At 42.0% G+C, this 25,392-nt stretch overlaps 1 protein-coding gene across 7 annotated transcripts in view; it reads right to left on the reverse strand.

Annotated features, from left to right (window-relative positions):
• The window catches only part of SNRK (SNF related kinase), a 151,334-nt gene that overhangs the window by 51,217 nt on the left and 74,725 nt on the right, over positions 1–25,392 (reverse strand). For 2 of the 7 annotated variants that reach the window (XR_013830213.1, XM_079934514.1), the window contains exons 5-9: positions 15,044–15,093; positions 14,383–14,474; positions 4,226–4,287; positions 678–797; positions 109–582 (exon numbers count right to left, since the gene is read on the reverse strand). Coding sequence is in view for 6 of the 7 variants with exons in the window: in XM_079934514.1 (XP_079790640.1) it covers positions 109–582; positions 678–797; positions 4,226–4,287; positions 14,383–14,474; positions 15,044–15,093 (798 nt within the window). In the remaining variant the exon portion in view is untranslated. Of the gene's footprint in view, positions 1–108; positions 798–4,225; positions 4,288–14,382; positions 14,475–15,043; positions 15,094–18,512; positions 18,651–25,392 lie in introns of those variants that run through there. The other 5 variants (XM_079934519.1, XM_079934517.1, XM_079934518.1 and 2 more) reach the window with 5 other exon arrangements.

A 25,392-nucleotide genomic window follows, 5' to 3' on the forward strand; every position in this document is an offset into this window, starting at 1 on the left:
TTAACAGAAATTCTCTTAGAAGTTATTTTGATACCAACAACAACAGCTTTGACCAGCTACACTCTAGCCAGGAGAATTCAAGAGGACAGATACTGGAAGGTTACCTACCTACCGCAGGTGCATCATACTCATCACCAAGCAGAATTTCTGGTGCAGAATACGCAAGAGATCCACAGCTTGTAGTGAGCTTCTTCCCTGGTTGAAACTTGTTGCTGAAACCAAAGTCTGTCAACTTTACAAGACCCTGTTTTTCAAAGAAGACCACGTTCTCGGGTTTTAAGTCTCTGTGAACCACATGGAGTTTATGGCAATAAGATATGGCATGAACTATCTGAGCAAAGTACTTCTTGGCCAAGTCTTCATTAAGTCCCTCCTCGTGCTTCATTATGTAATCGAACATGTCTCCTCCATCCCCAAGTTCTAGAATAAGATATAGTTTGGTCTGGGTGTCAATAACTTCGTAAAGGCGTACAATGTTGGGATGCTGCACTAGTTTCATGCATCTCACTTCTTGGAAAAGATGACCAGTGGCTAGACTGTCCAATTTTGTCTTGTCAATAACTTTTACTGCCACTTTTTCACCTGTAAAGACATGCCTGGCAAGTTTAACCACTGCAAAATGACCTCGACCCAAGGTTTTATCCAGATCATACAATCCAGCAATCTTCCCATCATACCCTCGCTTGAATCCTGCCATGCTGGTCCAACGGAAGAAAAAATATTTAGACTGTTTAAAATGGATCTTCTCATATATCTGGTGAAAATAAGGAATTCATTTTCAATGTCGCCATGGACATCTACAAAAATAAGAGAAATAAAGTTAAGTTTTCTGTGACTTTTCCTTTTATAGCTTCATTTGTCTTTAAATTTTAAGAGAAGCTTGAAATAAATATACTGAGACATAAAATGAGTCAGGGGCATTTATAACAACCTATTTACATATCTAGGATTTACTTTATAAAGCTTGATAATTTAAATACCATTTCATTTTGCAAACTGATAAAAAGTTAGTTTGTTGAAACAATTTTTTGGTGATGTCAGAAATAAGAAAACTGGCAAGTTTGATAAGATGTGTTTGAAAAGAATATTTTCCAAAAGTAATTTCTATTACTGTCTTAAAAAAGAAGTCAGGGATTGACAAGAAAGGGAAAACAAAGAATATACACTTGGACAGAAACCAACAACTTTTTCCTATTATTCCAAATTAGCACTATTTCCTTTAAAATCTCTTCAATAAAGGCTTCTCTAACTCTCCCAGGTGGTATTACCTTGCCTTCTCTTCTCTGCATCTCCAAAGCACCATGGGACACCTCCATCCCAGGCGGTCTTATTCTATAGGTTTTTGTATACACCACCTTTATCCTGAGACTGCAAGGTTCCTGAGGGGTCTATGGTTCTATCAATATTTTTTACTTCTACCCTCCCCTAATGCCTAGAACAGTGTTTTACATACAGCAGGTAATTAAAATTTTGTTAAATTTTGAAATGCAACTTTTTTTCAAAATGTTTACAAGGCAATGGTTTGCTCTTGCATCACTAGTGCTTAGAACAGTAAGTGGCACACAGTAGGTGCTTATTATTTGCTGACTGACTGATACTCACTCTTCGTGCTTATCAGTTATGCTTATCTTTATTACGGTTTTCCAACTCTCAAACAAAACCTACTATGATCTGCTTATATTTCAAGAACAGACAAGCATGCATTTAAACCATTTAACTGTTAAAGACCATTTGGCTTTAAAGACCTCATTTCATATGGAATTTAAAATTCTCATCCTTTATAGTGTAAACCTTAAAATATAGAAATAGGTTCTTATAAATGACCCTGACTCAGAAAAATTTTTAAATATATATAATTATACAAGTTAAGACATCACTTTAAATCTCACAGACTTAACTCCCACTATTATTTTTTCTGACCAAAACTTAATAGAATTAAATAACAAAATCCAATGAAAAATACAGCCATCTCCCAAGACTAAATCTTTCCTATTAGTGCACATTCATCCCTTCAGTGAAGCCTTTTCTAATGCTCCTGGTATACAGTTTCACATTTTCAGTTGCTTTTTGTTAAGAACAGTACTTACAGCATTTACTCCACTTTGGTGAAAATATCCCAAAAAACTAAACTGTACATAAAATAAGGTAGTTTTTCTTTTTAAGCACTAGCATTAAATATCTTTAAATCTCATTTTCGCTTAAAAGAACAGAAGAAAAGCTAACATTTACTGAAGACCTACTATATGTATTTGTACAAAATGAATCAAATTGGATTGTGTCATTGGATCTTAACAATCCTAAGAGGTCAGTATTATTTCCATTTTATAGCCAAAAAACACTTGTGTTCCAGGTACATGCTAAAGCTAAGGTTCAAACTGAATTCTTATTTCAAAGCATACACCTCTTAGAAACATTTGGCCACTCTTAACAATATTATATTTAGGATAATAATATCTTAAGACTTAAAATATTATAAAAGAGGCATAGTCATTCTCCCATGCAAACTGAAATGATCTGAATCACGTATCTGGGGCCCCCTCAAGCTTTTCTGTAATTGTAAATTACCCTCAGAGTAATTCTGAGTGATTTGTTTTTTTAATTGTAAATTGCCCTCAGAGATAGGATTATTAGTCTCATTTTGAGGCACAAAAATAATGAGTAACTTGGCCTAGGCTATAGGGCCAGTGTGTAAAAGAGGTGGGATTTGAACCCAAGGCTATCTTGACACCAAAATCTGTGCTTTTAACCACTATGCTACACTGTTTCTGCATTAATTTCAGAAACAAAATCCTATTAAGATTTTTTAAAATAAGAAACCCATACTATCTATGTACAGGTGCTGGAGAAAAAGCAAATTTCTTCTATACTATGTATTATCCTTGTCATCTGAGCTAATAATTTTTATAAGATTAACAGGAAAATCCAAGTGGAAAAGTCTTGCTTTATTTGGACAGTAGTTCCCCAAAAGAAAGTTTAATTCAGGCATGTCTAATTTTCAAATATAGAAACTCTAAGCTAACTCCAGGGGGCAGAAAACTATCTTTAAATCTTTAACTTCAATTAATTACAATGGCGGTAATTACTCTTAAAATTCTACCCAAGTCTATGTTTCTATTGTATGAGTTTGCAAATGCAACTTTCGCTTTCAAAGCAAACTTCTTCAGGCTGCCCCCAAGTTACCTAATATTTTTTTTTCATCTATCACTTTAGTTTAGATGTATTCTACAGTGGCATATAAATCAGACTTTACAAGTAAATCTGAGATTGTCTGAATTTTAACTTAATTCATTTTTTTTACAGATTTTTTTTTATTACAAAAGTAATAAATGAATATACAGATGAGGGAAGTCGTCTTTTTTCAGGGTCTTAAACACCCAGAGATAATCACTATTCACACACTGTCATTTCTCCTCCTAGTACTGTGTTAGCAAAAGGGCACAATGAAATAATTTTTAATCTACTAGCAAGTTCAAAGGGAAGAATCTTATAGGGTCCTTTTTTAAAAATTTATTTATTTATTTTTGGCTGAGTTGGGTCTTTGTTGCTGTGCACAGGCTTTCTCTAGTTGTGGCGAGTGGGGGCTACTCTTCGTTGCGGTGTGCAGGCTTCTCATTGCAGTGGCTTCTCTTGTTGCAAAGCACAGGCTCTAGGCGTGTGGGCTTCAGTAGTTGCAGCACGTGGGCTCAGTAGTTGTGGCTCACGGGCTCTAGAGCACAGGCTCAGTAGTTGTGGCACACGGGCTTAGTTGCTCCGCGGCATGTGGGATCTTCCCGGACCAGGGCTCGAACCCGTGTTCCCTGCATTGGCAGGCGGATTCTTAACCACTGCACCACCAGGGAAGCCCTAGGGTCTCTTCTTAATGACAAGACTACCCTGTAATGAAATGATACTCTCACTACCAAAGAATTTACTTTTTTTGGTACTTTTCTGGGTACACATATCCCTTGCTCACTGCCTATGAAACTACAATTGTATACCTCAAAACAGGAAGTTACGTATAACTGAAAGTTGGGAGGAAAAATATCCTTGTTATTGAACATCTTTTTGAATACACTGTTTAACCCTCCTATCGAGTATATTTTGAGTTAGCACAGGAAATAATTAAATCATTTTTTGATCTTGGAGGATCTTGCAGTGCCTGAAAATCATTTTGAACACCAATGGAAAATGTGAAGATGTGGGTTATATAAAGCAAAGGTGACTCTGCACCAGCTCCAAGACATACCCTGCCAACTGCATACTGAATAATCCTTGTTATTACTGTGTTTCGTTAGGTGCTTCTTTCTCCTAAAAGAAAACACAAAAAAGATTTTAGTTTAGTTCTACTTAACTTTGCTTAAAGTTAAAATATAAACCCTCAGGCTGGATCCAGACGAACATATAAAAATGGTAAATTTGTCTTCCATGACCCAGTCTCCCATTTTCTCTCCTCTATGAATTGCAACCCGTTCAAGGAATCTTTAATCAACAGGAATGTCACAGTGAACAGATACATGGAGACTCGTCCAGGTAGGCAGGTCAGAAGGATTACTGCACTGGTAGAAGGAGGAAATTATAATAACGAACAACAGTAAAGTCGCCATTTTTAAATGCCTCTTGGGTAACGAGCACGAATCCGCATTGCACCGAATCCTCACTGCACCGAATCCTCACTAGGAGCCTGCAAGGTAGGTACAAGGAGGCTCAACCTGCCCTGTAAGCAGCAGTCTGCAGCTCCTAGCCTGCTCAGCCTGGCTTGGGAGCCCCACTTGCCTGCAGGATGCCCTCTGGCCTCATGAAACCCCCACTCCAACAGCCAAGGAGGGCAACCTTCCCAACACACCATCCTCTAGCAGGGCAGCAGAAATCAACACAAGCACCAGAGAACACACAACACAAAACACCTTTGCATGGAGGCTTTCCATCTGATAGTAAAAAAGAAACTTTATGAACAAAGAGAACGTGAGAGGATCACTGATATCTAAGTTCACGGCACAGTGAGGGAATACTGACTGACTGAGGCAGCCTTGCAGGCCTTTCCTCAACGCTGAAATATCAAACAAAGTTCCAAACATTCAAACTACGCCAAGGCACTTTACACGACACACCACACAGGTGAGTTCGTCCAGGTAAGCATTAAACTCAAGCTCACAGGAGCTTGGGGGAAAGGGAGTACAAAGAGGTGGGGGAAAGCAGGAAAGGGAAAAGAAAGAAGGAAAGGTGGATGTGAAACCAAGTTTATTTCTGGGAATGAGGGGATGAAAAGAGATGGAGACACTGCTACCACACAGACGAGGCCAGCAAAGCCGTGGGCACAGGCCCACTTCTAGTGAGAAGTGAACCCTGGGATGCCTACCTGGTCCTTCAGCTCCAAGTGGGATACAGTAGCTCCTCCCATTACCCATGCCTGCTTCTCTCTTTCCAACAGCCAGTTTCACCCACAGTCTCTCTGGCCAAGCAGTGCGATGGTCCCTCATGGCTGAGGACTGGTTCTGAAGGCCAATGACTGGATCTGAATCCCAGCTCACCAGCCACAAGTCACTGGACCTGAGCAAAACCTGATCTCTCTGTACCATCAGTTTCCTCATTAGAAAATGTCAGTAGCAAGAGCACCTCATAGATTGTGGTGAGGATTAATAAAGGTAGTGATTAAAATAAAGCCTGGCACAGAGTAAGCATTCAGTAAATACTAGCTACCACCACCACTATCATTGTTATACGGATGGTAATCTCCCCTACCCAAGCAGAAATTCTTTTAGTCTTCCACTCTACTTCAAGAGACTGAATTTACTGAGCTATCGTCTCTCTTCTGTTTTCAGAAATCTTCTACTGCTTAGTTTCCTAAAATGTATTAACTTGGAAATGAGTGCTGATAAAGAAACTAATCTCTAGTTGGGTATCAAAGTCTGATGATTTTTCAATAAAGCATCCCACAAAAATCTAAGTATTTGCTTTTCAAATGATACTACGATGACATTCTATCAAGTTTATCCTTTTTAAAAGGACTAAATATTCCTTTATATTTTTCCTATCGAAGTAACCTATTCTAATAGAAAATATGGAAAATACAAAATAGGAAGTAGAGAGAATAAAGAGGCATCCACAGTCCTATCACACAAGATCAGCACTATTAATGTTTTGGTGGTTTTTCTGCAAATGTTTATATACAGCTTCTTTATTTTGTTTTATAAAGGTGTGATCATTCTATATATAACTTTATATCTTGTATTCTGCTTTTTTCACTTGACCTATTATTTTCCTTTTAGTATTTCTGCTTCAATTATGAAAGAAACATCTATGCAGTGTAAGAAAAAAATACAATCAGAACATATATATTGGCAAAAAGAGAGGAAAGTTTTTTAAAATTATCCATCAGTCTATCCTCTGTGATTATCTCTGTTAACATTTCGGACACAGCCTTCCAAATTATTTTCTATGTATAATACATGCCAGACACAAAGGTTTTAATAAAATGGGATCACACACACATACATTGGAGGGGTGGGGGGAGCAGTGTAACCATTTTCTAAGTACTTCTCTCCACAAAACAAGTAAAGCACCACAGATTAAAAACAGACAAACAAAAAACACCTATAATTTCATCTAGGATGACCTCTCTTCGGGTTTGAGTATATATTTTTTACACCTATGCTTCTTTACAAAGCTAAGATATTGTATATGAAGTCTTATGACTACTTTTTCCTCTACTATAGGATGAATATTTTTGCATGCACTAAGTTCTTCTAAATCACTATTTTTAATGACTGCATAGCTAAGATGACATCTTTTAAACCAGCAAAAGCACTAAATTAGGCCATTCTAAAGCAGTCTTCTTATTCAGCATGTGCTCACACATGCATATAGCTAGGCAGGACCTAAATGAAACAGGCCATCCAGGAGAGGGTGTTTATAATATGGAAATCCATGTTTGAGAAACAAGTACTAGTATGTGTTGCAAGAACACACCGATGTTCTCCCAGTTTACTAAAGAGAACAGAAGCAACTGAGGCGTGCGGGTGTGGCTGGAGAAGAGGAAGGAAGTGTGGGCGGCCCTACACACATTTTGCAAGCTGCTGAAAACAGTTGTAAAACCAGCCTCTGTTAAACCTACTGTCAAGTCGGAATTCACCCTGTTATTCTTGTCAAAATTCACTTCTGGCTTTTCACTGACATCTTCACCACTGCAGTGTGGTCTGTATATCAAACAAAGGTCTCCAACTCACACCTCTCCCTAGGAGAGGTGAGGAAGAGCACACGGAGCAAAGGTGGCTCCGTGGGGATACTCATTATCAACCAGTCCATGGCATGAGAAAGCCGGTCACACAAAGAGCCATGTGCAAAAGTGAGGCTACTTCTATAGCCTCTCTACACTTCGGGATATTACAAATTCCCCCCCAAACCAGACCACGAATATTCAAATACACAAAAACCTCCCAAACAAATTACATGCTTGAAAAAGAGTATCTGTGCCAATACCCTCCCTCCAGTACATACAGCTAAAAGATGAGTTTTTATAAAGCCACGCTAAAACTGCATTTAAGCTTCTTATACATGGAAATTATCTGGTATCTTTTACAAACACCAAAAAAATGAACACTGTTACTCTTACTTAGGGAAAAAAAATGAACACTGTTACTCTTACTTAGGGGAAATATCGGACTAAACGTATGTTTAGAGAAAAGCCAACTTAAGTGAAGGAACTAACACACTCTCCATGAAAATTACTGCCCTGATCTAACTGCTAAAATTTCAAAGATACCTACAACAAAAATGGTACAGGCTGGAAAGAAGACAGTAGACTCAATCCTCCAGGAACATCAACAACCTCCAGATCAAGCTTATTTTTAAACACAACCCCAGTGGCAGTCACCACTGCTGCTCCTTTCATCCAAAGTAAACAACATTCCACATTTCTAGAACAGCACTCCTCCTCCTGGGTGTTAACAATATAAGCTATAAATCAAAGATGAAGAAACCAGGGAATTCCCTGGCGGTCCAGTGGTTAGGACTCTGCGCTTCCACTGCAGGGGGCGCGGGTTCGATCCCTGGTCAGGGAACTAAGAACCCACATGCAGCGGGGCACAGCCAAAAAAGAAATTAAAAAAAAAAAAGAAGAAGAAACCACAAACAGGTCAACACCTCCCAAGTTACGGAAGAATCCACAGTTCTTCACTGGATTGGCTGAATATTACTATGTGGGTATCAGGTAGTATCAGTCTGTAGCCACTGAATGGAATCAAGATGCAAACTACAAATTAGAAGATTTCAGTCAACCATTTATTGAGAAATGTCCCAATAGACAAAAATGTACCTCCAAATGTCTAATAAAGTATTTTTCAAGGGAAGGTAACTGCCTATTGAAGTATGTTCTGCAAGTTTTCTTCGAGGTAGTCAATTTTAATGGACTCAGGGCCACTGAGGTAACCAGGAATGCCAGGCCGAAAAGCCTGCTCCAGTCTCTTGAGGCAGTGACTGGGTTGCCAACACAGATCTATCACTTAAAGTGCTGGTTTAAGTAATCTTTATTTCCTCTAAGTAAACAAGCTATATTCCAGGACACATCAAGGAATTTTTGAATGAATTCAGTAGTCAGGCAATCCATTAACTGATGGAAAGCAGCAGTTAGTATTTGTAGAAAAAAAAATCCAAGCCACAAAACCTGGAGCAGCAGCACAGATAGTAAGTTCAAATTCCTAAACAGAATTGCCTCTCATTAAAGTGATGAAAAATGTTAATAAGCAGGCTTCCCTGCTGGCGCAGTGGTTCAGAGTCCGCCTGCTGATGCAGGGGGACACGGGTTCGTGCCCCGGTCCAGGAAGATCCCACATGCCGCGGAGCGGCTGGGCCCGTGAGCCATGGCCGCTGAGCCTGCCCATCCGGAGCCTATGCTCCGCAACGGGAGAGGCCACAACAGTGAGAGGCCCGCGTACCGCCAAAAAAAAAAAAAAAAAGTTAATAAGCATGTCACCACTTCTACCTGATGGTAAAGTGAGATTTAAAAAATTAGTATGGTGACAGCCCTGGTATAAAGTGCCCACATAATAAATAATGACCTAAGCACAAGTCGGTATGTAGAAATTACTCCAAAATAAATAAAGCCAACCCACAGTTACTCCTTTGCCAGGAAAACAGAATATAAATTGGAAGTTATGGAGAATTTAAAAACTTAATAATCTAAATCTCTCTTCCAAAGCTTTTATTAATACTGTCAAAACTCACTTTAACTCCCTATCGTCTTTTCATCCCCCGCACTGATATTGTGACAAAGATGGTCATGAAAAAGTGGTCAAAAAAGAATGCTGGAAAAGAAGAAAAATAAATTGATCCATTAACAAAAATACTGGCACCTAACGTTTCATTGACTTTGACTTAAAAGGCAGAATCATTTGGGGATTCTCTCACACTATTGGGACTGCAAATTACCTTTCTGAAAAGCAATTTGGCAATACCTGTATCAAGAACCTTAAAATAATTAATATCCTCGATTTAATAATCTTACTACTAGATTTATGTCTTAAAGAAATAAAGACATGAACAAATATTTATATTCAACAATGTTCAGTGATATTCATATATGAGAGAAAAAAAAAATCAGGGACTTTCCTGGCTGTCCAGTGGTTAAGACTCCACGCCCTACTGCAGGGGGTATGGGTTCGAATCCTGGTCAGGGAACTAAAACCCCACATGCCGCATGGTGTGGCCAAAAAAAAAAAAAAAAAAGTATATCTATCTATCTCAGAAATAACCGAAAGGTCTACAATAAGGAAATGGTATACCCAACGTTAATACTATGCTGCTATATTTTTAAGCTATTTAATCTCATGGGAAATTGTCACAATAAAATATTAAGTAAAAAAATTCACATACCAGATTTCATGGCCATAGGATCCCAATTTCTTTAAAAGCATATAATTTGTCTGCATATATACTAAAAATACCAAAATGTTAATTGGTAAAATTGTAGTTTTCTGGGGCTTCCCTGGTGGCGCAGTGGTTGAAAGACTGCCTGCTGATGCAGGGGACACGGGTTTGTGCCCCGGTCCGGGAAGATCCCACATGCCGCGGAACGGCTGGGCCCGTGAGCCATGGCCGCTGAGCCTGCGCATCTGGAGCCTGTGCTCCGCAACGGGAGAGGCCGCAACAGTGAGAGGCCCGTGTACCGCAAAAAAAAAAAAAAAAAAAATTGTAGTTTTCTTTCTCTTTATGCTTTTCTGTTCTTTTCAAATTTTTCACAGCAGATGTGTGCTACTTTTTAATCTAGGAAAGGCAGACGTTATTAAAATTTTGAATTTCTGTACATAATTATTCATTCAATTCACTTTTCCATTGAGATTTATAAAGTAAACCAATTTCCCTGAAAGTATACATACATATTTATGTAATCTTAACAAACAAGACATATTCAATGAAATACTCTACCACCCTTGAGGGACAAAGTATGCAATTTCTTCAGGCTGAGGAAGGAACAGGAACACTGAGTCTGTTTTTATTAGCAAACATTTGAGCCCTAATTGTGTAGAACACAACACAGTCCCTGTCCTTTAGAATCTTACAAATAAGTTATCTACATATAAAAAGACAATCAATTATACAAGTTAACGTCAGTGAGTTCCGTCAAAGGAAGAGCAGAGGATACCAAAGGCAGGATCCCCAAGGACGGGGCAACCCACAGATCAGGCCTTACCCTTCACCAGGAGCAGTGAGACACCACTCCTGACAGTGGGGGAAACAGGTAGCAGAGAAGTGCATATGGCTTCCGAAAGGAGAACGCCAATGTGCGTGAAGTTAGGCCGTGGGGTAGAAGTGAGATAAGTTTAATAGGGTTAGGAAGGCTGATCTTGAAAACTACCTAGTGGCTCACCATTTAGGGAAATGTGATGAACTCTTAGCTTCTCAAAATCAATGGAAAACTTGCTAGACTAAATAATTCACCACATATCTATCTTTGAATGATACTTAAGGTTAAGCCAGGTGCCATTAAAGAGTTAAAAATGCACAGAAGGAGCTTCACATCACAGAGCTGATATGAGCCCTCAAAAGAAGAGAAAAACTCTAGGTTTTAAGATGCGAGCGACGTAAGAATAAGGTCATTAGAAAATTTAAACCAATTTAAAAACACTTCACTTCAAAGTTCCATAAACACCAATTTTTGTCTTGACTTACTAGATCTCTCTCATTATTACCCATAGTACTTTCCTAAAAATCTATTACTAACCTAAATAGGTTTATATAGAAATGAGTCTTATAGCAAAACTACAGTTGGCCTTTCTTTTCATTGTCTCTTTTCAAGTTTTAAAAATGTCTTCTACTGCCACAACTGCCCACTGTTTTGTTTTAATGCAGGTTTCAAAAAGAGTAAACAATTCAACTACTGGGAATCTATGTATGCACTGGATTCTTTACATATGTTATATAATTTATTCCTCACAACCAAGAATACAATGGAAGTATAATACCCATTTAACAGATGAGAAAGCAGGGTCAAATAGGATAAGGACTTCCTATGCCCCAGTCCTATGCCCAAGTAAGAGCTGCCTAAATTGACTCGTGGGCCCTGCATTTTTTCCTGAAATAATACAATGCCTCCCCCTTTGACGTAGGCCTTTCTAATTTCCTGGGAAACAACAGCACTAAAATAAATCTATTTTGACATTTCTGATTTTCCTCCAATTCTGACATGCCATGTGAGTTACCTGACCCAGCAATCAACTAAAAAGAGGAAATGCCCTAATGCCACCAAAGTGCCAAAGACTTACCTAATAAACATTATTAATTAATAATTCCAGGGACTTCCCTGGTGGTCCAGTGGCAAAGACTCCACACTCCCAATGCAGGGGGCCCGGGTTCAATCCCTGGTCAGGGAACTAGATCCCATATGCTGCAACTAAAGATCCCGCATGCCGCAACTGAGACCCAGCGCAGCCAAATAAATAAATAAATATTAAAAAAGATTCACATAACTTGTAACAGAAAGTTTTGCACAGTAAAACCTTTTTTAAAGTTAAATAAATAATTCCATTAAAAACTTTTTGAAATGTTTAGAAACTGCTCTTTGAGAAAGGAAACTGCAGGCAAATAACCATTCAAAAGACAGACAGGTAATTACTGGTCATCTAAAAACTGAATGGCACCTTGAAAATAACTTCCCCTTCAGAGTTTGCATACAATTTTGTTATGGCAAGAGTCCTCCCCAGTGGCACAGAATAGCCAACACCAAGCAAGTAATTTAAGTACAATTTAGGAAGATTCTATTTTCTGCTTTAAAAAATTTGGGACTGGGCTTCCCTGGTGGCACAGTGGTTGAGAGTCCGCCTGCCGATGCAGGGGACACGGGTTCGTGCCCCGGTCCGGGAATATCCCACATGCCGCAGAGCGCCTAGGCCCGTGAGCCATGGCCGCTGAGTCTGCACGTCCAGAGCCTGTGCTCCGCAACGGGAGAGGGCACAGCAGTGAGAGGCCCACGTACCGAAAAAAAAAAAAAAAAAAAAGAAAAAAAAAAAATTGGGGACTTCCCTGGTGGCGCGGTGGTTAACAATCCACCTGCCAATGCAGGGGACACGGGTTCGCGACCTGGCCCGGGAAGATCCCCCATGCCGCGGAGCAACTAAGCCTGTGCACCACAACTACTGAGCCTGTGCTCTAGAGCCCGCAAGCCACAACTGCTGAGCCCGCGTGCCGCAACTACTGAAGCCTGTGTACCTAGAGCCCGTGCTCCGCAACAAGAGAAGCCACCGCAGTGAGAAGCACGCACACTGCAATGAAGAGTAGTCCCTGCTCGCCGCAACTAGAGAAAGCCCGCGCACAGCAACGAAGACCCAAAGCAGCCAAAAATAAATTTATTTTTTAAAAAAATTTATCCTTACCAAAGCTGCAATTTTAATGTACTTTTGCATATTACATTCTCTCCATTTGTTTCTGAAAAAGCATTTTTCTTCACAAGAGGATTAGCAAATGCTCACAGAATAGGGGAACAAAGGATAAAATCAAGCCTTGAAACTGTAGATCGAATATTCTCATTCTAAATGTCTTCTGTAGTACTCATAATGCTTTATACCAATAAAGAGAGAACTGTTTAACCTGCAGTTAAACAGTGAGAGGCCCGCGTACCACAAAAAAAAAAAGAAAGAAAGAAAGAGTACCACAGGACATGGAGCCCAACAAATTACTCAACTTCTGCCAACAGGCATGTCTTTTTCTATAAAACAAAGATAATCACCACCTTGGACAGTTATTATGAAGTCAAAAGGCGATAATACATATTAGCAAGTTGTGAGTGGGATCAAAATCACCCCAGCATTTTTTCCCCCAACTTTTCACAAATGGCTTCCGTCTCAGGAGAGTCTTATATTTTAGAGGGGTTGTACACTTACCTCCTCATCTCAGTTTGATATCGGCACCCTCACCCCTTACTGGCCCAAGAAACGGCCCCTAATGCCTGTACTGGATGTAATAGGAAGGCCGCTGCCCCACATTATTTCCACCTCTCAAAGGGACAAGGAGGCTGGAAGAGGTGTTCTTTCCCCTAAATCTGCCTTCAGGAGTTCACAGGAGGCATCTCAGAGAAATTAATTTTTTTGTTTGAGCTAAGACCTGAAATTGGCCACGGTGGGAAAGAGGCCTTAGTGTGATTGGGACAGCAATCCATGCAGAGCAGAGTGTAAGAGACAAGGTTAGACAGGTAGGTAAGGGCCAGATACCCAAAGGTCCTTGTATCCTATGCACATCAGTTGACATTCCTCACATCTGGCTAGCCCTTAACCATGCTTCAGGGCCCAGCGTAAAGGTCACCTTCCTGACCGTAGCCTCTCCCTCCCCTCCCACACTCCTGTACACCAGCTCCCCACGCCCTCTTTCAGCACCAGGCCCTTTTCCATTATGGCCCTTATCACAATTGTGGTTATATAATTATTTGTGTGATTATGTGATTAATAATCTGTGTCCCCCACTAGACTACATGATAAATTCAGCCCGCGTAAGACGCACGTCTGTTTTATTCAGCTCTCCATCCCAGGGCCCGCCAAGTATAGCATCTGCCCAAAATATACAGGTATACTTTATTAAATGAACAAATGAAAGCTGGCACTAAGAAGCCAAGGAAGAATCCTGAGCAGGGGAACGGCAATCAGAGATGACAGTTAAACCACTCTGGCAGCAAAGTGAACATCAGATTGGAAGGGCAAGACTAGAGCTTGGACACAGGTAAGGAGACTAGTGAAAATGTCTCCAGATAAATGATTAAAGAGTTAAAAATGAGGGCAGCCTGTACCTGGGCAGTGATGGCGGGGATGTAATGGAGGAGACACGTTTAGCAAGTAGAATCCAGGAACTCAGTGCACAGGGGGCAAAGCAAAGAGGGCAATCTAGAATGACTAGTGCAGAGTGGTAGCAGGTGGGGTCACTTACTGAGACAGGGAATTCAGGACAGGAACAAACACTTCTTGAGCATCTACTGCATGGCAGTGTAGAGTGGAAGATTCGCTTCTAGCTCTGGAATTCTATGAATGAAGAGCAATTTCAATCCAACTCATTTGGATAAAATGGGTATGGTTTCCACTAATGGGCAACAAACTAAAGTTCAGATTTTTAAAGTTACTTCGCCAGGACACTTCTTGGGTACACTGACTATGTGTGAAGCATTACACTGGTCTGGGGATACAGAAATCAAAGAAGGGGTCTCTGGCTCCAAGGAGCTGACAGTCTTCTGGATTTGAGAAAGGTAACTGCACGTCAACAACTGAGAAACCGAGGCCCACTGAGGCTACGATTTGACCAGTTACATGTCCTGTAACCTACATTTCTGGAGCACTGATTTCATAATCAACATCACATTTCAGGCCAACATGTAGCTGAGGGGTTATGTGTTTAGATAGTCAGACAGACACCCCTCCCCCCAATCTTGCTGTGAGCCTGGAGACACTCCAGAACTTAAAACATCATGGTGCATGGGCAGCCAATGCCCTCCAACTCTGAAGTAACTGCTGTCGTCACACGGCAGCAGTCTGGGGAATAGGACACAACAAGGAAGGAGAGAGAAAAAGGCCTTCTTTGTCAGGAAAGAGCCTACCTGAGCAGAGGCCAAACGCTGGAGGTGCCAAAGCAGAATCTCAGGAGGCTCTGGAAGTAACAGCAGAGAAATAAACGTTCAGGAAAGATAGAGCAGGAATCCTCTTTAGTCAGGTTCCTCCCCTACCACCAGCAAGAAATGGTTTCCCACAGGATCTAAGGCCTCAACCCAAAGCAGATACACGGAAAAACAAGATAAGGAAATAATCCGCGGTGTGAATAATGCAGCTCCAGATCATCCGGAACAGACAACACACTTCCAGTGCTCGCCTGTGAGGCCATCAAGTCCGAGAGGCTGTACACCGGCTCTTCCCAAACGAAAACAAAATAAAACACGACCCCCTCCTTCCCCAAAGGTACTGCCCCATTCCTCCCCCCTCCTTTCCATAGTCTTCAAAAAATCAAAAACAGCTGCACCCTGTCTCTACCTCCTCAGCTCCCTTTCACCCACTTGGATCTAAGTTCTTCCTCCACCACCTGACCTTGTCTTTTCACCCTCCCTGAACCCTTGGAGCCCTTTCCCCTTTTCTCTGCCTGGGAACTCTACCCATCCTTCAAGACTGGTTCAACCATCACCTTCTCTGTGAAGCATTCCCAAGTCAGACTGTTCCTTGCCCAGGGGTCTTGCCTATGTCTCACCACAGCATTTGATCCTACTGTTATTGTTTACCTTGGTGTAAATATAATTTATAATACCTTGGGACTTCCCTGGTGGCGCGGTGGTTAAGATTCCGCCTGCCAATGCAGGGGACACGGGTTCGAGCCCTGATCCGGGAAGATCCCACATGCCGCGGAGCAACTAAGCCCGTGCACCACAACTACTGAGTCTGCACTCTAGAGCCTGTGAGTCACAACTACTGAGCCCACGTGCCACAACTACTGAGCCCGCGTGCCACAACTACTGAAGCCTGCACGCCTAGAGACCGTGCTCCCTAACAAGAGAAGCCACTGCGGTGAGAAGTCTGCGCACCGCAACAAAGAGTCTCCAATCACTGCAACGAAGACCCAACGCAGCCAAAAATAAATAAATAAGTAAATAAATAAAACAAAAAATACAATAGCCTGTAAAGGCAGGAACTAGTTTTTATTCACTTTTCTACTGCTATCCTCTAACCCAGGGCCCCAAAAGTAGACAAAGGCTCCATGAATAAATGATCATAGGTTAGTTTACCTTCAAAACTGCTACAAAGCACTCAACTTTTCCACCTAACTTGCTCTAAGAGCTGACCAGCACATACATGCACACTGGGAAGTATCCATATTCTAAATAATTAGTTTTCTTATAAAAGCATCTTAGCTCAAAATTCTACCTCTTGGTTGTTAGGCAAACAGCTGGCATGCAGTAAAATCAAGTCTTCAGAGCTCCTCACATTTATGTTTTTAATTCCTAAAATTCTGACCATGTGGAAAGCGTACTTGTACCCTTTTCTTCCTGGGCTGTGTAATGAGTTCTTAGGCTCAGACAAGCTGCTACAGGGGAGAAATCAAGCCTTATTTATACCAGTGCTTAGAACCTGGGCTGCTCAATATCTCCAAAATAAAGTTTTTTTTTCTATTTGGTTTCACTTTCTATATGAAACATCCATAGTAAAGTTTAGACCAACAGTATTTCCTGCGCCCAGTAAAAATATCTGAAAGCCCTTCACTTTTAATAAGGACATTTGAAAGCCTTCATTTTAGGATTATGGGATTACATTTGACCCATAAAGTCTCAATCTATACTTCTGTTCTAGAATAATAAAAATTACGTAACTTCTGAGTCCTTGTATGTTTTATACAAATGGATCTTACTGCAATAATACAGAAAAACTTACTCAAAATAGTAAAAAAATTAATACGGTGAGAGTAACTTTTCTGCACAAAAGAAAATAAAAACTGTGCAAACTTAAAAATAAAACGGTGTCAAAGTTCCCTACATGGAAAGCCTTAAAGATGGAGTATTAAGAAAAGTTAACACAGTGCACCTGACTTTCAATTACTATACTGCTTCAATAAGTGACCTTGGGAATGTCATTTCTCTCATTTCTAGTTCTGTAAAATGGGAATGTCACCTGTTTTCCTAATAGAGACAATTAGATAGTCAAAAGAATCAACATGATTTTTTTAAAAACTTGTCTAATTAGTATGCGTTAATCACCACTAGTACAGAACATTTCTCTCCAGGAATCCAATTCCAAGAGAAATATTTAAGCAGACGGTGAAGACAGATTTCCTTAAGGGAATGATTTTATAAATCGGGAGAGCCATATAACAAGATTATAAATTAACAAATTGATTACATAAGCCTTGACAACCCCAGACGTTTAAGTACACCGATATACATTCTGATAAATTAGGCTGATTTGGGACTAGCACCCCAACCCCATACAAGGAACCCAAACTGAGGCAACTGATGCTTGATAGGAATCAGGTGGAATCTGATCAGTATGCAGAACATTTGCAGTTCCATCACCTGCTAGCCATGCTTCACCTTTCACCATAAAACGTGAAACGCATTAAGTCAGCTTTACCACCTGCTCCTAAAACTGTGGAAATGTACTCAATTAAATGGGAGGGGAAAAAAGTAACTTGACAGTGTGAAAAATCCGATATCCTCAGACGTCTATAGGTTGAAAAACCCTACTGCTAAATCCCTCCTCTCCCCTCCAAATACTGGACTTGAACCGAATTCCCTATGAAGCGATTGAATTTTATCTGATGCAACTGTTGGAACAGCACAGCTCCAGGAACCACCCCCCGCCCGCCCCCCAGGATAAAAGGCTGTCACTTTCCTGGATCCCAAGTCCAAGTAAAAGGCAGGAAGGTTTCTGTAAAACGGTCCAGAAAGATATCAACAGGCGATGACTATGGAAAAGAACGAAGGTTTTCCAATCTGAAAAATTCTAGCTGTCCCTCGGGAACGGCACTGCTCCTCCTTCCTTACCCCGATGCCCTTTCTCTACAGACAACAATATCCCCATTCTATTTTACGGCTGCAGTTTTAGCAAGGAACCCCCCTGCTACGCCAGATTTCCAGATTCTTTTGAAAAAGGAAAACACCTTTGGTGAAGAATACACACCGCACAAGAAAACCTGGGAGCGGAGCCCAGCGGGCGCCGCACTCGGCCCGCTCCGGGGCGGGGCGCGGGGATGCGGGCGCCTCCCGAGGTGCCGCAATCCCGCCGCGGCCGCAAGGGCAGGGCCTCCGGGCGCCCGCGGCCAGCCGCCGCAGTGCCGGCTCCCATCCGGGCCCCGCCGCCGCCAGGCCGCGCCGCCGCCGCGCGGGGTCGGGGCCGCAGCAGCCGGGTCCCCGCGCCCTCCCGGGCGCGCGACGCGGCCGGCGCGGGGAGCGCGGAGCGCGCAACTTACTTTCCGCCTGCGGCGGGAGCCCGGCTCCGGCGCCCGGCAACGGCGGAGGCGACGGCGGCGGAGGCCGGCCCCACCCCCGCCCACGGCCGCCGCGCCCGGCCGCGCTCCGCGCTCGCCCCTACCTCAGCCAGCAGGCGGGCGTCCGTCCGCAGCGGCCGCGGCGCCGACAACTCCCTCCCGGCCGCCGAATCCCCGCACCCAGCGCTAATCATAATACCGAACAGGCGGCCGTCCGCGGGGAGGGGGTGGGGACCGACTTGCGCCTGCGCGGGGCGCGCGTCACTGTGACGTAACGCCGGGGCGGGGGTGCGGGGAGGGAGGGACGGGGCGGGGCCGCGGGGAGGGAGGGACGGGGCGGGGCCGCGGGCAGGGAGGAACTGGGCGGGGCCGCGGGCAGGGAGGGACGGGGCGCACCTGCGGGCTCCGGCGCGCGGGCTGCTGGAGGGCATCCTGGCATCATCCCTACCCCAGCGAGTCTGGGCTGCGGCTGGCGGTAGGAAGCGGGCGAGGTGCCCGAACAGAAGGGATGATGAAGGAGGAAGCACTAGGGACATGGGACAATGGCCCAGAAAAGTAGCGCGAGCCGTCGGGGGAAATCGGAGGGAAGGGATCGCGTGCTCACCAGACTCTGGGTCCTGGGACGCGGGGCCGAGGGCGCCAGGCGCTTTAACCTTTTAAAGTTTCCCCCCATCTCCCGCCCAGGTTTAAGGAAAGGGAAAAAATTCAATATACATTCATGTATACACATACATATTCTTTACAGTTTCTTCTCTTTGGGAACCCAATTTGAAGGAATTTTGTTGCTTTTGTTGCCATTTTTAAAAAAGAGAAAAAGCCCAGCATCCGAATGCAGCGCTGGCTTTAAAGGTCAGCCGGAGACCCTTGCCTGGCCAGGCTGCCTCCTCTGGAAAAGCGTGGAAAGGCGAAAGGTCGTGGGAAGTATTAAAGCATGTGAAGTCAGGGATTCAGAACACTCCAGGCATTAACTGTGCACTGGATGGTTCAGCGGCATGGTCACCAGGTCGGTGGCTCCCGAAGGGAACTTAGCGCTCGCCGGAGAGGAGGGTTTGGGAGGGTGGGAGACAGGGGCAGGGGCTCACGTCTCCCACCCTTGGAAGCTTGGCGCGCAATGGAGATCAGCTCTCCGGGTTTTCTGGAAGGGAGTGACAAGCCAGATGCCAGATTTCTCCAACCTGCTTTCTCCCTTAATGATTCTCCCTGCTCCCCACCCCTCCCCCAAGGAAGGACCCCTAGCAAAGAAGGACACAATGTGGGGGGAGGCGGGAGCTGCTTAGATGCTCCAAGTTTGATTAAATTGACTGGACGGAGAAGAAAAATCTAGATGGCTTTAGCAAATGTCTCTGCTGACCTGCAAATGTGAGAAGACTTCTCTTTTCAGACTGTCTCCTTGGCATCTACTTTGCACGTCCGAAGACGACTGGGAAGCAAGAGTGGATTGTTGGGAGGTACAAACCCTCAGGGTAATAACAGAAGGTTAAAGGGGGATTCCTAGTTACCCTAAGGCTCTGGCAAGGGGTCATGGATCATTGGCTGGGGAAAGCCTGGGGCTGTAGGCCTCAGGTGGACCTCTGCCCCTCAGGGCTGAGTCAAGGCCCCAACTCTGGGATAACACTGGCTTAGAAAGGTCATAAAAGAATAATCTCACTTTGACACTGACATTCTAACTCTAGCAGTATGTTAAGCAAGAGCTTCTAACTTGGTTTGTGGAATTCATTCCTTTGTTACTGGCAAACGGGAAGGCCTTACACTTTTCTCCTTAGGGAGATATCACTATTCAGGGAACCCTGTAAACCAAGTAAAGGGAAAAAAATACCACGCTAATGGTCTCCCAAGGGAATTCCAGTGGTTGAGGACCTCCAAGCCAGGTCTGTAGCCCCTGAGATAGAACAGTAACCACAAAACAATGGCCTTAGTAGATAAGCCCTTGGAACATAGAGTATTTATATTGCTGCTGTGTAACTCAGGTTTTGAATAAATTCTGTAAGGGCAACAGGGCATAAGAATAGCAAAACAATAAATGAAAAGGAATAGAATAATACCTTGGTTTAAATCAAGTTGGCTCAAATTCTCTTCCAGAGAGAGGGCTGCAGTCCTGGCCACGTGGTAAATCATTTATTCATCCCCAGTGTTTCCTGGGAAGCTGGAGTGTTGCTGGCAAGAACGTGACCTGTTTTCAGTCCCGCACCATCAATGTGGTAACATGATCCGATCATGCTTAGGCAACATTTAAAAATATTCAAGTACAAATTAATATATGATTGCTTAACTTTGAATTCAAGAAAATGTGTTTATTGTTAATGAAGAAGCCCCTCCTTCATTCTGCCCTGGGGCTTTCTCCAAACCAGACTGCTTTTTTAATGTTAGGTCTTTTTATGGACCTGTAAGAAGCTTTAATTAGATATACAGCACTCTACACAAACGACAAGATGGAGTATGCAGGCTTGGACTACAGTCTCTGTGATTCAGATCTCAGAAATAACATAATGCCACCAATTTAGGGAAGAAGTTGTTTATTGGAAGGCAACCAGGGAGATGCTACAAATTAGATCAAGATGTGAAAAGCAAGCCGATTCACGAAAGAATTGCCGTTTTCTTCTTGGGACTACCCCCCCCACCACCAAAGCAGCACGTATAACAAGGTTATCTTCTCTAGATATTGTTAATTTTCATAATTTATAAAACATTTAAAATAAATATATTGAAAGCAACAGAGATTGAGGACTTGTACGTTTCAGTTTTGAGTTGTGACATTTAATGATTTCCTTTTACGTATTTAATTAGTCATTTTGTACATTGATACTTGAGCATATCTGAATCCTGGCTTCATCCAGTAGGACGAAAATAATACTGCATTGGAATGGACTCAAGGGTTTCTCAAAGACTTTCCCTCACTACCCCCTTGGCATCAGTTAGCATCCCTAGTTCTTTTATCTCAGATGTCAGTTAAGGCCTGTGCGTGTCTGTGTGTAATATATATATATATATATATATATATATATATTTTTTTTTTTTTTTTTTTTTTTTTTTTTTTTTTTTGCGGTATGCGGGCCTCTCACTGTTGTGGCCTCTCCCGTTGCGGAGCACAGGCTCCGGACGCGCAGGCTCAGCGGCCATGGCTCACGGGCCCAGCCTCTCCGCGGCATGTGGGATCTTCCTGGACCGGGGCTCGAACCCATGTCCCCTGAATCCGCAGGCGGACTCTCAACCACTGTGCCACCAGGGAAGCCCTGTAATATATTTTTGATAGTTGCAATGAAGGATTGAAAATGCCAGCCCTTAACTCTGTTTGTTTGCAACCTGTGAACTGGGAAGCACGGCAGACATTGCCTAGCATTGACGGCCAGCCCCACCACCAAGAGTTATATGGCCTTGGGGGCAGACTGCTTAACCTTCCATCTGTTTCCTCCTCTGTAAAATGGGAATGATGGTGATGATAATGATATCATTCTTATAAGATGGGTGTAAGGCCGTTGTTCTCCCAGTGTGCTCCCCGGAAACTAGCAGCAGCAGCTGGGAACTGGACTGAAATGCAAATTCTCGGGCTCCACTCCAGACCTACTAAATTAGAAACTCTCTGCTTTAAGAAGACTTCCAGGTGAATCTGATGCGGGTTAGAATTTGAGAATCACTGTTGATAGGATTAAGGTGGTTTATATAAAGTATTAAAACAGTGCCTGGCACATGATAAGCAGTATATTAATGGATATTTTTAAAATTAGTGCAATATGATGTTTCCAAGATATACAAAGTTTAATTCAGGCCACAAGAAGGATGCCCATATTCCTCCAACAAATAAATTCTGCTTAATCTTTTGTCCAAAGACTTTAACGCTGCCTGCCAAGCCCTTCACAATCTGGCCCCTGCCTTGCTTTCCTGTTCTTTATCTCCAGGTGAACCACATCTCCAACCTTCTCAGTTCTCAGAAAGGGAATTGCTTTTTCATACCTCCGAGCCTTGGCCCATTCTGTTCCCTCTGCCTGGAAATGTCACCCACCCCTTTTCTCCACTTTCTACACCTGCAATCTCTTGAACCCTTCAAAACCTCACTTGAGTGTCCAGCCTCATCTGTGGCACCCCCAGCCCTGCTCAGTCAGAGCCAGGTATTCTCTGGACCCAAACCTCCCTGCACATCCTGCTTGTAATATTTATCATAGGGTTTTGTAACTGTTTACTGTTCCATTTTCTCCCTTTGTATCTTAAACTCCCGGAGGACAAGGATTTTATTTTATTCAAATTTCTATTCATGCAGCTTAGCACTGGGGTTGCAAGTAGGCAGCCCAAGGGCTTGCGCCATAAACTTGGGGTATTTTTTTTTTCCACAAATGTCCTTTAAGAATTTGAATTAGTTGAGAACATTTTGGGGGGGGCATGCCCTGCGGCTTGGGGGGTCTTAGTTCCCCAAACAGGGATTGAACTCAGGCCCTCAGCCGTGAAAGCTCAGAGTCCTAAACCACTGGACGGCCAGGGAATTCCCAAGAACATTTTAAAATTGGAAGAGTTAATGGTTTTGTTTAATAGCTTTATTGAGGTATGATCTGCATACCGTAAAGTTCACCGTTAATACGTGGTAATTCAATGACTTCTAGTAAATTTATGAAGTTATGCAACCATCACCCCGGTCCACCCCAATATTTCCATCACTCCCCAAAAGTTTTCTCCTGTGCATTTGCAGTCAATCACACTCCAATTTCCATCTCTTGGCAACCGATGATTTGTTTTCCATCTCTACAGATTTCCCTTTTCTAGAAAGTCACTTAAATGGAATCATACAATGTGTGGTCTTTTGTGCCTGGCTTCTTTCACTTGGCATAATGTTTATCCATGTTGTAGCATGTATAAGTGGTTCATCCCTTTTTACTGCTGAATAGTATTCATCAGATAGATACACTAGATTCTCTTTATCCATGTACCAGGTAATGAACATTTCATTTATTTCCAGATTTTTGCTATTATGGATAATGTTGCTGTGAATATTTACAGGAACTCTTAATGGGGACATGCTGTCAGTTTTCTAGGGTATTGCAGGATGGGATTGTTGGGTCATGTTGTAACTCTATGTTTAACATTATAAGGAACTGACAAATTGTTTTCTGAAGTGACTGTACCACATTTTACGTTCCCACCAGCAATGCATGAGGGGGTTTTTTTGTTGTATTTTTTTTGTTGCGGTACGCGGGCCTCTCACTGCTGTAGCCTCTCCCGTTGCGGAGCACAGGCTCCGGCCGCGCAGGCCCAGCGGTCATGGCTCACGGGCCCAGCCGCTCCGCGGCACGTGCGATCCTCCGGGACCAGAGTACGAACCCGCATCCCCTGCATCGGCAGGCGGACTCCCAACCACTGCACCACCAGGGAAGCCCTGTATGAGGGTTCTTATTTCTCCTCATCCTTGCCAACACTTGGTATTATTAGACTTTAAATTATCTCTATTCTAATAAATGTATGGTGGTATCTCACTGTAATTTTAATTTGCATTTCCCTAATGACTAGTGATGTTGATCATCTTTTAATGTTATTTTTAGCCACACAAATATCTTCTTTGGTGAAAGGTCTATTCAAATCTTTTGCCCATTTTTAACTGGGTTGTCTTATTGAGTTATAAGAATTTTTGATATATTTCAGATACACGTCCTTAATAAGATACATAATTTGCAAATATTTTCTCCCAGGCTGTGGCTTGTCTTTTCATACTTTAAATGATATCTTTGGAAGTGCCAAAGTTTTGAGTTTCAATGAATTACAATTTAGCAAATTTTTCTTTTATGAATTGTGTTTTTGGTATCATATCTAAGAAATTTTTGCCTAAGCCAAAGTCACAAAGATTTTGTTCCTGTGGTTTGTTTTTTCAGGTTTTATAGTTTTCAATTTAACATTTAAGTCTGTAATTGATTTTGAGTTAATTTTTATACATGATGTAAATTTTTTAATTTATTTATCTTTTGCATATGGATACCCAATTGTCCCAGAACCATTTGTTAAAAAGAATATCTTTTCACAATTGAATTCCCTTGGCACCTTTGTTGAGAATCAATTTACCAAAAACATAAGGATTTTCTGGACTTTCTATTCATCTCCATTGATATATGTGTCTGTCATTACACCACTGTGACACAGTCTCAACAACTATTATTTTATAATAAGTTTTGAAAATGAGTAAAATATTCCTCCAACTATGTTGTTGGTTTCCAAATTGTTTTGCTATTCTAGGTAATTTGCATTTCCATGTAAACCTTAGGATCGGCTTGTCAATTTCTACCCCCCCAAACGTGATTTTGATTGGAATTGTATACATAAATCAGTTTGGGCAGAACTGCCATCTTAACAGTAGTGAGACTTTCAATTCATGAAAATGGTATATATCCCCATTTATTTAGATCTTTTAAATTTTAGTGAGCAGTGTTTTATAATTTTTACCTCTTATACATCTTTTGTTACATTTATTTCTAAGTATTTTATTTTTAGTGCTATTGCAAATTACATTGTTTTCATTTCATTCTTAGAGTGTTCATTATCAGTAGAAATATTATTGGTTTTGGTATCCTCTGACATTCTCATTTATTAGTTCTAGTTGGTTTTTTAAGATTCACTAGTAGTTTGCAGATACAGGGTCAAATAATTTGCAAATAAAGACAGTTTTATTTCTTCATTTCCAAACTGGATACCTTTAATTTCTTTTTGTTGTCTTCTTGACTGGCTAGAACTTCCAGTGTGATATTAAATAGAAGTGTTGAGAGTGGACATCCTTGCTTTGTTTTCAAACTTATGGAAAACACCTTTAGTCTTGTTGCTAGTAAGTAGGATGTTTGCTGTAGGTTTTTTCTTAGATTCTTTTTTATCTGTCTGAAGAAATTCCCTTTTATTTGGAGTTTGTTGAGAGTTTTATCATGAATGAGTGTTGAATTTTGATAAATGCTTTTTCTGTATATATTAACATGACCAAGTATATTTTGGCCTTTATTATATTAATATGATGTATTGCATTTA

Source organism: Stenella coeruleoalba (genome assembly GCF_951394435.1).
Source record: "Stenella coeruleoalba genome assembly, chromosome: 10".
Classification (NCBI taxonomy): Eukaryota; Metazoa; Chordata; class Mammalia; order Artiodactyla; family Delphinidae; genus Stenella; species Stenella coeruleoalba.